Genomic DNA, 14,386 nt, shown 5'->3' with positions numbered 1-14,386 from the left:
TCCAATTAAGGATTTTACTCTACATGCCTAAGAAATGGTTATTGACCGCTTCCTTTCATGGTCACTTTAGTAACATTTTAACAGACAAGTACCTAAGGAGTATGTTGGTTTTCCTTATGCAATTATTCCTTCACAACATTTTTTTCTGATAACATTCATTAAAGAAAGCTCTGAAAATTAGCTACTCAGAAACAACAGAATCTTATCAATACAAAAAATGTTTTTGGCAGATATTTCAATAAACTAAGTAAACACTGATGTACAAAAACAGTTGAATTATAACTTTCCCATACAGTCACCTCATTTGTTTCAAAATACAAACACAGACATCAACATTATTGTACCTAGTACTGAATACACCTGTTTAACAAATCACTATGCATATTGAAAGCAAATAATTCCTTTACAACTTAAGTATTTGCAGATATTAACTTACCTTATCCTGATTTACTAGTGAATACACATAGAGGGGTAGAAAGAGCCTATTAAGTAGGTGGTCTGTCAGCACATCGTTTAAAAATTCACAATTAATTATGAGGATATCATTAAGGTAATGCAAATGATCAAGATGTTCTGCTACCAGGTCACTCAACTTGCCCCTATTTCTGTGCCTGAAAAACAGAGCAGAAAGTCAAAAAGATAAAACATAAAAGATAAGTAAATTTTTAAAACTTAGCGGAAGAATTCATGTACATCCCTTCCATCAATTGTCTTGTACAGATCAACTGCCTAAAGCAGATGTTGTCAGTACACTCCACCAGTGCAGCTACAAAACAGTATTCACGCATATGCTTGCTTTAGGCTGCAAATAAAGTTTCTCCCCATGTTCTCAGAAATAGTACTTTTACAAAACTTTGTTCTTCACTGCCAGAATCTTTTCAGAAGCCAGTTATAATTTTTTTTTAGATTTGTTTCCAAAACCAGATGACATCTGTTTATTTAACTTCTGCCTTTTCATTTTAAGAAAGCATCAAACAGCTGCCCAGTATAAGGTGGGTAAGGAGTAAGCCACAGATAATCTGAAGCAAGAAAGTATTTCCATAGTTGATAGTGGTGAATTACACAGGAATTTCAGTTCTGACAGTTCACATATAAAACAATGTTCATCTTTCTTTCCCCTAGAGTACCTTTACAGAGGGAGCTGTTCTGCTAGGATAGTACACGAAAGAGAAACATAAAAAGGGAAATTAGTAAGATTAAGAAGCACAAAGTACCTTTAGTATCTTCTGAATATCTACTAAATTTAGCAGAATTAAAACAAAAATGAAGAAAAAGCACGTTGCCAAACAATACTTTACTTGTACGGATATTAGCACAGATAGGGCACGCAGCACTAACCATTATTAATCCAGAGCATCACTAAAATAACTTTGTGAGAATTAAAAACTTGGATTGTCTGCAAAGAAACACATTCAGAAACTAATTTTGCTGGACTACTACAGACAAAGTAACAAGAGCATCGATGTCTGGGAAAAGCATTTTTATTCAATACCCAACATTTATAAAAGCTTACTCTTCATCAGTCTGCACACAGTTATCCAGTTCTATCACATGGCTTCCAATAAACCAAACAAGGTTGGAGAAATAAGGGACAGCAGTTTTATCTCTAATGTAATGCAGCATAGGTTGGTTGTCCACTGAAGAGAAATTGTAGAAGAGAAAAATCAGTTTCCATTTTTTTTGTTTTTGACAAACAGAAAGCATCTTTTGAATTTTGATTACATGCCAGCTTTTCACATGAGTTTACACCTGATATGATCTTATGCATGAAATGGACATCTACAAAAGCATCAAATCAATTCTTAATTGGCTTGAATGAGCCTCATATCAAGATATATTTACATGTCTGAAGATAAATAAATAAAGTAGAATTCAGAAAGGTTTTTTTTTGTTTTTGTTTTTAGCACATTCTTTATTAAAAAGACAACAAAAAAGAAGAACAAAGCAGTAATGCTGAAAGTCAGGCTAGTTAGACTTACGCGACACTGCATTAAGGAACACAGGAATCATCAGTGAAGGAAGGGCAAAAGAAACAGACAACAGTTAACAGGATTAGGAACTGGGAGAGTGACATCCTCCAGAAGGGTTTAAAAAGCTAAAGCACAAAGCATCTAAACTAAGAGATACAGGGTAGGTGTTAGATCAGAACATATGCAAATGGATAGTCAGAGAACTATGAAACTTCAACATCTGAGCTGTGTTTTTCAACTTTAATCTTTACATCACTACAACATTCAACCAGAATTCTAAACAAGTGTATTTTTACCTTAAAAAGATTTAGTCATGGAAATACGCACAAACAGGATAACAAAGCCTGCACTCTTTTTGTGAGCACACATTTGGGTTTACAGCTGGTTTAAGCAGGAAACAAGTGCTCATTTCTCAATGTACAAAAGAAAAATCACATATAGTGGTCAACACTACAAAGAACCCAACTACTATAGAGGCTATCCAGGTTATCAGCAACATAAACTGTTCATGGCTTTAAAAAAGATCCTATACTTTTTGATGAAGCTTGGCAAACTGTTATTGATAGAGAGTTGTGTAAATTCAAAATATAGTTGTATTAAATATGGATTAAATGATATTAAATACTACACAGAATATATTTCTTACTGCATACTAACTTACAGCATATTGCTTTCTGAATTAGAGATTATGAATACACACCAATTTTTCCCCACTGAAATCACTGTAATCACTGTGGTATTCTCAGACTATTACAGAATTTATGAACCCAGTCAAAGATGTAGTGGGAAGTGACTTCTGGAAGTTGGCTAGTCCAAACCCATTCTCAAAGCAAGGCTAGCTTCTAAGTTTAATCAGGAACTGAAAGTCCTTGCTGAGTTTTGAAGATCTCAAACAAAACAGACTACTCAACTTCTCACAAAAAACAAAAAAAAAAAAAAAAAAAAAAAAAAAACCTGTTGTAATGCTTATCTGTTCTCTCAATGATTTTATTTTTCCTTATGTCCTACTGGAATGTCCAATATGGTAATTTGCTACTGCAGCCTCCCAGCTTTCACTGGGCACCTCTGTAAATAGCTTAGGTCTGTCTTTATACTAGAGTGTCTGCAGTATCTAGGAATTCTAGTCATATTCTAATGCATTTCAACTCCAAAAGGAAGTGATAAAACCAGTAAGGTTACTGTTTCATACATGATAAAACTCAAGTTCATAAGAATATACTTGATATTCTTCAAGCACTTTTTCCCCCCCCTTTTTTAAAATACAGCCATATTCTGACCTCTGTTGGAAGGGAAGCTAAAGATTCTTGTGTGTGTTTGATATTAGTTCATTATGCTTCTTAAACCAGTTTCATCTGTGAGGAGATAGAACTATTTACAAGTACACACAGCAGGCTTAGGATTCTGCTTCATAAAAATCAAACTATGTACTGGAAGCATGTCAACCTGCAATGTTTTCAATCTTATAACACAAAAGAAAACCCCCTTAAGCTTAAAGATTTTAAACTACAATAAAACAAGCTTTTTGTACACATGCCTTTTCTTAATATAGAAACCATACCTTTGTAGACATTTAAAGTTATAGTCCTAACAGCGATCCTGACCATGCTTTCTGGGTGGTTAAAAAATTTAATAGCTTCTGTGTACAAAGCGAAGTCATTAGTGTGCTGCAACAAGAAGAAAGAAAGCATTATGAATTAAGTAATCACAACATGTACAGAATATTTATTAGAAATTATTATTCACACAGAATTCCATGTATTTATCAAATATCTTTACCTTCTACTTAAGAAACTGAAATGATTTCACAATGCACAATCAGTTGTATTTCTATCTCTGAATTAAAATGAACTGCTTTAAGCATCAAGAGGTTTCCATGTTAAATCTGCACATAGTCAGAGCTTTACTGCCCTCTTCTGGCAAAAAGTGACATGGATAGAGGAAAAGCCTATTTCAACTTTGGCCTTTGATTAATCAGCCTTTCTCAGATTTTGGCTAAGCCTCTTAGAAATGAGGTGATGCAACTGAAAAGATATTGTTCATAAAAACACAGAAAACAAGGTATAAGCAAGTTGAATTCTCAATGGAGCAGACTTCAGAACTGCTGAAGCAGTCCAATATACCACTAACTTTGAAATTTTATGAACCACCTTCTTTGTTATGCTTCCACAGAGATTCTCACACCTTAATTATTGATCACTGATACCATCATTATAAAAATAAACTCAGGACAAACAAGTCATGCTCAGACAAGAGACTAAACAGAATACGTGCCAAATTGCTGCCAGCTTTTGATTAAAGTCCTCTCATCCTTATACTGTAATTCCTTTTTTTCCCCACTTACCTCATTGTAAAAGAAATGTACAGTATGATTGTTGAGCTTCAGGGAAAGAGTTTTCAAAAATGATATGTAATATGCCATGATCTCTTCATCAGAAAAGTCAAATTTGTGGACAATAATAGAATTTACATAGTTATTAGAAAGCAAGTAGTCTGAAAAACAAGAGACATTACACAGATCAATAAAAAATCATTATGCTAATTATTATGCATTTAAAGTACCAGCTGGGAACAAACTATTTGATGCTTCAAGACATCAATTTTTAACTGACTAATTCAAGTGATGGCTGCATGCAGTAACGAGCAAATTATTGTTCCCTACAGGTATCTTTGCTCCCAAGACCTTGAGTCAACTGAGAAGGGAACATACTTTCTCAATTTAGTAATAAAGAACACTTATAACAACGTAAACAGTACCTACATACAGAATTATCTCTTTACCTCCCAAAGTCACATCCTTGCAAAAGGCTGTCATACCACTTTCTCTACTTAATAGTTGTGGACTACTTTCAACCAATTATTAATTTATTTCTCCTCTTCGTGTTTCTGAACTGAATGCCAGTCCCAGTACACATTAGAAGACAGAGCATAAGCTGCATGAATAACCTGCAGCAGCAAGGCAAACTTGAGACCACAACTAACTTGATGGAAGAAACCCTTGAAATACATAAACTTTTTCAATAGTAACAAACATGTACTGCTGCAATACTGAAAACTGACACTAAAAATACATCTTAAGAGTCAAATTACAACATTTGAGATTGTGTTCAATTTAAAAGACTATTAGTAATACATAGAGATGGTTATTCTGTGAGGGGTCACTAGGACTAAATTGCATTAAAGTGAATTCAATCAAATCTTGGTCACTTAATCCTAGTTTTAAAATGTGTCCTTACACAGTGATGTTTCATGACTGATGTTCTCAAAAAGGATGTTCAGAGTCTGCAGCAGCTGTACACACACATAACGGCCAGACTTTTGACGCAAGATGTTCAGGAAGAAAACAAACATATTCTTCTCCAAGAAAAAGCTAAAATTAAGTAAAGAGGTGTCATTAAGTCACTTGTTGTATTTAATAAGAACGTGATTTTACTAGTATCAGGGTTGATTCTAGGCATGTTGGACAAAGAGCCTGTTTTTATTTTTATGCAGAATTACTGTGCAAAGTCTTCTGTGTAAGATGGGTATCATCAAAAACCTTAAGAACTAGGGCACTTACACACAAATTATGCAGTAAAAGGAAATCAAAATGTAAGTTGGATATACTTCAAACACTAAAAGAAAACCACATAATCTTAGCTTTCCTCCCTTGCTATCAGTTTTGAAGGAGAGTTTTTCTAAATGAGAATGTTTTGTTTAATACTCACTTGCATCAGACAAGGAGCAAAAAGAGAAGGCAGCAAACCAGAATCAGGCATTTCATGGTTTATTGTTCAGTTTAAAAAAGAAATGAACACTTGAAGCATGCTTAAACTAGAAATGCATACAATTTGAAGAGAAAAGTATGGACTCTTTCCTATCAGGACATCACAAATACAAATCTATGTTTTCCTTGTTTTTTGCGTTAACTATAGAAAAAACTGCTCATCCCTAAAATTCTCGCAAGGACAGAAGGCAGTGAGGAATGTAATTAAGTTCCAGTATAGGTATTAATAATCAGAACAGTTTTCTGAGTTCACATCATAACCCAATCACATTAGGATCTTGTAAAAGTAAAACTAACCACTCCCTAAATAAGCATACTAAACACCTTATCTTTCCTCATCTCAATCACAAATTGCCTTCATAAAAGACTGTCTTGAGGCAAACAGCCAAGCAATGAGCATTACTAGCATCAGATTTGCAACTATGAACATTCATTTTGAAGTTATTTTTCTATCATTCTATTTTACAAGGATTAAAATGAGAATTTTTGTTTAGATATATGTATCATAGCTAGATTGAGATATCCATTTAGAGTGCCATATGAATTAGAATGAACAAAGGAATGTCATTTGATATTAATACGTGTACTAAGTAAGTGTGGCCCTAAAATAGTTTAGATTTTTGTGTTTATCAAAAGATTTAAGAATCAAGCAATTATAGTATATAAAAATAGCTCTGAAATTGGAGCACTTTTGTTAACACAAGTAAATTCCCTATTTTGTAAGACAAGAATATGACCCTGTTTAGTTCTCCACTACAGGACATTCATTTCATGAATGTTAGTAGAAAACTGTCTTAGAAGAGTTAGCTGTTTAAAACCCAGTCTCTGCAACTCTCATCATTCTTCAGATCCAGAGGTGAAGCTGCTGAGGAGTACTTACTCGAACACTGAGCTGTCATTCTGATCTCCCCATATAAGGATCTCTGTTATGGAACGAATAGTCTCTACCAGTAGGTTGCGGTTGTGATCTGTTACTGTTGTATTTTTAGTCAAAACATGATACATGTACCTAAAGGAGAAAATATTACAATTAATTACACTACCCTGCCACTTCTATGTGCACCATACCATGGCTGTCTTTACTCAATAACTTAATGTAGATATGCACATACACACACATTCTTTCTAATCATTATGCAATCTTAAAATCGCCAAATTTCCTTTTAATACCAATGCAGAGTGAAAATAAATTTTAAATAGAAACCCCAAACTAGCCAAGTGAATTACAAATGCCTATGCATATGTTAACACAGGAAGAAACATCAGGCAACACCTGGCCCATGGTGCTTCTTATAGTAACAATGAATTTCTTAGGAACTACCTGAAAGTTAAAGGTGTGAAGATCAAGAAAAAAAAAAAAAAAAAAAAGATAAGCATACAGTAGCCAACGTGGAAAAGCAATTCTGGAAAGAGGCTCATGCAGATCTAACCAGAAAATAGCCTTTCTGTTGCCTGCAGTGACACCTTACAGACGCCTGGGTATTTGATGATCAATAATCAGGACTGCCAAACACTAATCATTTATCTTGGCCAAGTTTAATCAATATTCTGACCACTCAAGCATGGAAATACTAAATGGAAAGGTGGTGTACTGGGTCTGGCTGGGATGTTAACTTTCCCTGCAGCAGCCCATCCAGTGCTGTGCTCTTCACTTGTAGCTAGAACAGCATTGGTATCACGCCAGTGTTGTGTCTGCTGTGTTGAGAAGTGCTGGCACAGCATCAGGACTCTCTCTAACCCACCTAGGGGGTGGGCAAAAAAGTGAGAAAGAAACATCACCAGGGCAGCTGACCTAAACCAACCAAAGGGATATTCCATACCATATGATGTCACACTCAGCAATAAAAGGTGGGAAAAGGAAGAGGGGAGGGGTGGGCTCTCATTGAGAAAACTTCTGTCCTCCTCCCAAACACCGGCTATGTGCATTGAGGCCCTTCTTCAAGGACATGGTCAAGCATCTCTCATTTGTGGGAAGTAGAGAGGAATTTCTTTCCTCTGCACTTCCACATAGCCTGTACTTGTTCTGTTATTCCCTTTCCCCCTCCCTCTTCCCCTTTCCCTTTTTTCCCTTTAGTTTAATTAATTAGTAATAATATTTTCTTAATAATATTTTTTCTCTTCAATTAAATTATCCTTATCTCAACCCATGAGTTGTTCTTTCCTTTACTTCTTCCCCTCCTCATCTGAGGAGGGGGAGTGAGAGAGCAGTTGTGGTGTTCAGCTGCCTGGCACGGTAAAACCACCACAGGTGGCAAATTCCACCTTACAGGGCAAGATTTTAATGCTCTCTAGTGAAGTTTAAAAAAAGTACACGGAAAAACAGGTGCCAGGAAGCTACATAAAATTTGTAAGCCTTGTATTACACCTCAGAATTTTGCTTAGTCAAGGAAGCATATTTTCCTATTTTTCTTCTTTCTTCAAAATAAGTTACACTAAAGATTATCTCCTTTTGTCCTAAGGAAGGGATGATAATTTTATTAAAACACAATAACTGCTCCTTTCCTCACCCTGCTTTTTGCTTTTAAACAATAATAAAAAGGATGGATGGAATAAAGGCAGACAGTTTGCAAAGTAATGAAATAAAAACCTAAATTATTACATATATACACACGCTACATATATTAAAAATGTAAACTACTATATTAGAGAAATTTCCTGTCATTTTATAACTGCAAGAGTTCAGCTTACTAAGCGTAGATCATGTACTGCTCTACTGCCATCTACTGAAATCCAGGAGAAACACCTGAGCATTTAGGATTATCTGGGAAATACATCCCAAGTGTTCAGGAAGGAGGACAGGCTTTCTATACTTTCAACCTTCCCATGAAAACTGGAGTTTATCAGAACTCCTATGATCTATTTTTGGGAAAGCGACCCGCAGATCCCGGCTCTGTTACCATTACTGTTTTGGACATTACAAAGGCTGCTCAATGATTCAGGTTGATGTTTTAAGAATCTTCCTAGTACGATGCACTAATTTAGAAGCCCAAGAAGACGATTTTTAAGCAACATACCCAAAGACCTCAAGCAGCTAGTAAGATAAAAATGCTGTTTTTGCGCAGCTACTGAATGGTTCCGGGAAACACTGTGTACTTCTAGAACCAGAGTATCTGGGTTGCAGTGCATTTCAGAAATTTCGGTCAAAACCAGACTTGGAATTGCAAATTAAAAACCAATGTGTCCCATCAATTTTATCTACACTAACAATCTGAGTAACTGTACAAGGCAAAGACATTTTACCTGAACACACTATCAGGCCGTTCCAACTACTTACCAGGCTCAGGAAAACAAAACAAGATGGTGAACAGTGCCAGAACCTCTTTCATGCTTGAGATCAAGAAAGTAAAGTTTGATCATATTTCTAGTGTACTTAAAATTTGCATGTGCTGAGGAATCTTCAACCAGTGACTGAGGGCTGCTCTGTTCACCAGAGCTTCACGTGACTTGTTCCCAGCCAGGCAGGAACCAGAAGCGATTGCTGAAAAGTTGATTGTGCTTTCATAGTAAAATACTTGCTGATCTTGCTGCCACCTAAAGATCGAGTAAGGCTGTTAACGTGTTGAATACTATACAAGGACACCAGGAGATGAACAAACAGCTCATGAGAGTTCACTTTCTGCAATCTTGATGCTCCCTTCCCTCCCTGCACAATCAGCGATGTGCTAAAGCCTACACTGCATTAAGGTTACCCTGCCAGGCAGCAGAAGAAAGAGGAAGAGAAAAGGAAGATATGGCAGGAGGAAAGAGAAATTCTCTTTACGGTACTTTTCCTCTCACGAATCAATACTTGCTTTCCAAATCCAGAACTGAATCTGGTCACATTGAAACCATTCAGGGAAACGTTGATCCACAGCTCTCCCACAGCCAGAACACATGCTGTACCACAGCATGAGTCACTGAGCAGCAACTCAAACAGCCCCTGCAAATCCCCCACAATTAATCTGAGGATCACAGCTTCAGGTTCCTTCTGTGGGGACTGGCAGTGTGTTGGGCCGCAGCGAAGGTGGCAGTCTAAGCCTGACCACCCTTGAGAATTGCCAAGGCTCTCCAGCAGATCACGCAGTACTCAGGTCTCGCAAAACCTCCCCATTACTGCATAGTACATGTCATCAGGACAGGGAACCACAACACAGAGCACAAACGAAGTCGCTGTTCTGAGCATGCGCCAAGTAGGGGAAGAGCAGACGGCTGAAGCCAATAAATCAGGACAGCTCATTCTACAGCAATCTGTATAAAAAAATATTTTTCTTGAAACAATGTAGTTTTCAAATATGACACTACACCTGCTTTAGCCTCTTTATTTGAAGTCAAACATTCATAGATGTGAGCATTTTTGTATATATTTCTCATTAATAAGTTACATTACTGAAACTTGGAAAACTTGGGAATCACTCCAACAGAACTGCAATGGGAAGATTTGTGTGCCATGGCATAACCTCAGGTGTCTACCAAATGTAGAGCATCACAGACACTTCTGAAAAGCAATAAATATTTGGTTAATTTGGGCTTAATGTATTTCTGGCAATTTCCTTGATATCACTGAAGATTCCCTTGATTTGCTAACATGCTGACACAAAGAAAACACACGTTTCCCTTTCAAACTACTCCTTTGTCCATTTACTTGCAAATGAATGAGAAAGTATGAATAAACTCATTCCTCTTACAAGACGCATACTGTAGCATGAGAATATAAAGTCTCACATAAACTCAGTATTTTTTATATTCTCATAAAGTCTCTCTTTACACACTCATTTCAAATAAGTTGTTTGTGCTCTAAAATGCTAAGCCCTCATAGAAGAGATGTTCGTCACCTCTGTCACGCTATACATCTGAAGGCTTTGGGCTCAACCAAAAATAATTTCTAGTAAAATAACATGCAGGAAGCGTCAGAGCACCATGGTACCACTGCAACGGGTAAGGGACTTTGCCAGCAGTTTAACAGGACAGACAAGATTCTGAATGTTTTTCTGTTAAGAAAACATTCTCAAGCTACAACATACTACAACAGTTCATGAGTACACAAAGTTGTCTTAATGACTTTTCTATTTACTGTTTACAAAAATGCATTAAAACCTAAGAGTTTAGGAAGTCAAGCACTTAAATGGACAAACCCCAGATTTAACCATAAAGCATTCACTTCTTCGTGCTGCCTTTAACTATGTAATTAGTTGCTGTTCTCATAGAGAAAATAATGCAGAGCACGGACTTCAGGAAATGAATCAACTATGAAACAAGTCTTCAGCCATACCTGTTTATAGACACTGCATATGACCAAGTCATGAGAAATGTTTAGCACACACCTCTCACATAAAAAAATAAATAAAAATAGCGTGCAATCAGGATACAATTAAAATACCAAGCACAGAAACAAGGAGAAATGCACTGGAAGGTAACAACAGAGGGCTCTGTAGAATACCTCTTACAGACTCAGAGATGGGAAAAGATGTTATTTGTGTCTAGAAACAAAGATACCAAGCCTAAACCCTGGAGCCTTTCACTCCAACTGGAAAACCCAGGCTAAGTTCAGCTGAACACTACAGAGATGGTTGAGTTTAAGATATCACTACTTAAATACTGGACTAAATGGCATAGATCCTCTTCATCCACTCCAACGCAAAGTCAAAGTCTGTAAATAGGTGGGCAAAGAGGAGGCAGTTGCTTCTCAAGTAGGTTTGACTGCGCATCTACTGAGATCAGACTATCCTCAGCTGAAGAGTAGGAAAGACTTATTTTAACTGCAGGTCACAGCTCTGAAAACAAGGAGCTGCAGAAGAGGAGTACAGTGACTATCACAGGCACCAGCTGGGGATTACTATAAGGAGCCCTGACCTACACAAGGGCTATACAAAGTGGAAAAAGAGGGCTCACTTTAAACTGCTGGATGCCACCCCTAAGAAGTAGATTCATGCAATCTCATACTGAGGTAAGCATTTTAGACTGTTTGCACAAGCAGGCACTAACACTGATGTTGTTTCCAGAATACTAACACTTCCTCCTTATACATTATCACAATTCCCACAATTACTACCCAAACAGCACAGAAGTGGCAAGTTCTCTGAAAAATAGTCAAAAGCATTCAGGCAGGGCACAGTAACATTTCATAAACTCTCTAGAGATCAGTTCAGCAAGGTATTAGAAAACTGGATCAAAATGCAAGTATTTCTGGTAGACAAGAAGGCCATACCAAAAACCCCCACACAAACAGCTTCCCAATCTGCCTTTAGCCAAGCTGGTCTGCAGCATGCTTGCAGACCAGCAAACTGAACTGACCAGCAGAATTGCGGAAGCAAGCCTCAAACTGTATTAAAACTGATAGAAAAGTAGTTCCAGACTGAACATTTGCTGACAAAAGGCAGTAATTCTCTCAGTAGTACTAAACAGGTGTTTTATTTTTTTATTTTTTACAATTTAAACTAAATTTATGCATGTTAAAGAAGATGAAAGTATTCCCCTAGGGACAGTCCAGGTTAACTCCACTCTTGTAACCTAGCATGATACACTTTCTATAGGCTAAGCTAATTTTTAATAGCAAGGTATGTTCTACTCAACTCTCTCACAAGTAACTCAACACATGTTTCTGACAGAGTTAAAGAGAGCTCACGAGCAAGTGAGCTCATCAAGACTGACATGAAAGTTCTTCTCATGCCCCTGACATGAAGGTTCTTTGCTCCCTTTCCTCTGTTGTTTTACACTCTGCCTGCTACTCTCAAGAAGCCCCAGGTTTCACTTACTACTAGGCAGCTACCTCTGCTGTTGACATTTGGCTAGAAGCTGAAATTCATACAAGCTAACTAAATTAACACTTCTAACATATACAGTCTGAACAGATCGAAGGTACTGGCTGCCCTCTCCTTTACATACTATTTCAGATCTCATAATTAAAGAAAACGTACACAATAAGCCCACCCCAATCTAGTATTTTAGTAGAGAACTACATACTTTAGCTCTCAGGTAAGAAGTGAAGCACAAGCACAACACTTACAAGCCTAACTCTCCTTTGCTGCCAATCAAACAGGACATTGCTTGTCCTACCCTCTGTGGCTACAAGGGAACATTTGATCACATTTTTCTTGCTTGAAAGACTAACATCCCTCTCACCAAACTCCTCCTAAATGTAAACTCAATTTCTTCCCACTTCATCATGCATCAGCACCCTTGCTATATCTGCAAGCATAACACCAAAACTAGATCTAGATCACACAAGAGCTCCACTGAGTAGTAGAGTAACCACCCCTTGTACATTAATTAGGACATGCCTATGTTTATGTGTGAGCATGGCTTTTCCTCACAATGCCAGTCACTGACTTTTCCGTCTGACCTACCATGCCTTCAACATTACTTCCTGCAGTGCTACTGCCTCATCAGCTACACTGCCTTGTATTTATGGACTTCATTTCCCTGTCTCTGCTAGAGTCCTGCACTGCAGTTTTGTCTTGCTGGTTTTGCACAAATCTCCAGTTTAGAGTTAAGGACGAGAATCCAAACATCAACCTTGATAAAGTAGTTGCGAGATCCAAATCCTGTGTAAGCGTATCCTGCTCTTTAGTGTCAGACCCCATTCAAATCCCCTTGTACTCTGACTAATCATCAAAAACTACCAGCTATGCATTTCTCAAAGAGCTCTGCATTCACTGCAATTTCATTTAGAAAAAGCTTCCCCTCTCAATGCTCATCTTCTCTTGCTCAATAGTACGAGAAGCTATCACAGCAGACCTCATTATTCTCTCAGCACCAGAACCCTCACAATAGATCAGTGACTTGGAAACTGCTTCATCCCTTGCTGCCCTTCCATCCCTCCAGCAGCAGAGCCAGAAAACGCTCTCCCACCCGTTCTGCAGTCAGCAATAATGCCAAGATACCAGGCTCCAGAGACCAGCGTTACCATTCCCCAGCCCAACAGCTTTAAAGCTGCCAGCAGCTCGCTCCCCAGGCCCCACAGCACCAGGCCGGGCCCCGGCCCCCCGCAGGCCGACGGCTGTCTCAGCAAGCACCACAGATTCCTTGCTTATTGCTCCTGTCACTCCGCAGAAGGAGGCCGTGGGGTTATCAGGACTGAAGCCGCACACGTCGCGGCCACAATCCCGACCTCCCAGCACGGAACCGCGCCTGCTCTGAGGGGATCTGGAGGCGAAGACGGACAGCCCCGCTGCCAGCTCCTGAGGAAAACAGGCCGGCCGCCTCCCGCCCTTCACAACCGGAGAGCACCCCCGCCCCTCCCACCCCCCCGCTCTCACTTGAGGTGGTCCAAGGAGTGGATGCTGCGGGCGGCCTTCCCGTGCCCACCGCCCACCCAGCTGCGGGAGCGGCCGAACATGGCGGCGGCAGCCCCTAAGGCTCCATGGCGCGGCGGGCACGGGGGCGGGTGCCGCGGGGCCCCCAGCGCACGGCACGGCCAGCAGGGCGCACGCGCGGCCGGGGCACGCCGGGAACCGAAGCCTCGCCCCCCCGAGCTCGGCAGCGCAGCGGGGACTTCAACTCCCAGCAGGCAGGGCGGCGCGCTGAGGGCTGCCCTTCCGCCATTACGCGTGAGGGGCTCGGCGTCGGTATCCCCTCAGGACGGCCGGGCGGGCCGTGATGGTCGCGGGAAAGCCGGTCCAGGCACAGGGTGGCACGGGAACGGAGAGGGGGTTGGCGGGGCCGGCAGTGCCGTGTC

General features: G+C 39.2%; 1 protein-coding gene across 7 annotated transcripts in view; it reads right to left on the bottom strand.

The window, feature by feature from the left end:
- Positions 1-14,147, bottom strand: part of CLEC16A (C-type lectin domain containing 16A) — a 78,684-nt gene extending 64,537 nt beyond the window's left edge. For 3 of the 7 annotated variants that reach the window (XM_035339339.1, XM_035339340.1, XM_035339341.1), the window contains exons 1-8: positions 13,968-14,146; positions 6,614-6,742; positions 5,204-5,337; positions 4,312-4,460; positions 3,529-3,634; positions 1,980-1,985; positions 1,514-1,637; positions 437-611 (exon numbers count right to left, since the gene is read on the bottom strand). In XM_035339339.1, coding sequence (XP_035195230.1) covers positions 437-611; positions 1,514-1,637; positions 1,980-1,985; positions 3,529-3,634; positions 4,312-4,460; positions 5,204-5,337; positions 6,614-6,742; positions 13,968-14,047 — 903 coding nt within the window. In that variant the 5' untranslated portion in view covers positions 14,048-14,146. Of the gene's footprint in view, positions 1-436; positions 612-1,513; positions 1,638-1,979; positions 1,986-3,528; positions 3,635-4,311; positions 4,461-5,203; positions 5,338-6,613; positions 6,743-13,680; positions 13,700-13,967 lie in introns of those variants that run through there. The other 4 variants (XM_035339337.1, XM_035339342.1, XM_035339336.1 and 1 more) reach the window with 3 other exon arrangements.
- Between the last annotated feature and the right edge of the window lie 239 nt (positions 14,148-14,386).

The sequence above is a fragment of the Oxyura jamaicensis genome, chromosome 14, assembly GCF_011077185.1.
Source record: "Oxyura jamaicensis isolate SHBP4307 breed ruddy duck chromosome 14, BPBGC_Ojam_1.0, whole genome shotgun sequence".
In the NCBI taxonomy this organism is placed as follows: Eukaryota; Metazoa; Chordata; class Aves; order Anseriformes; family Anatidae; genus Oxyura; species Oxyura jamaicensis.
This window is presented reverse-complemented; position numbering and strand designations above follow the sequence as displayed.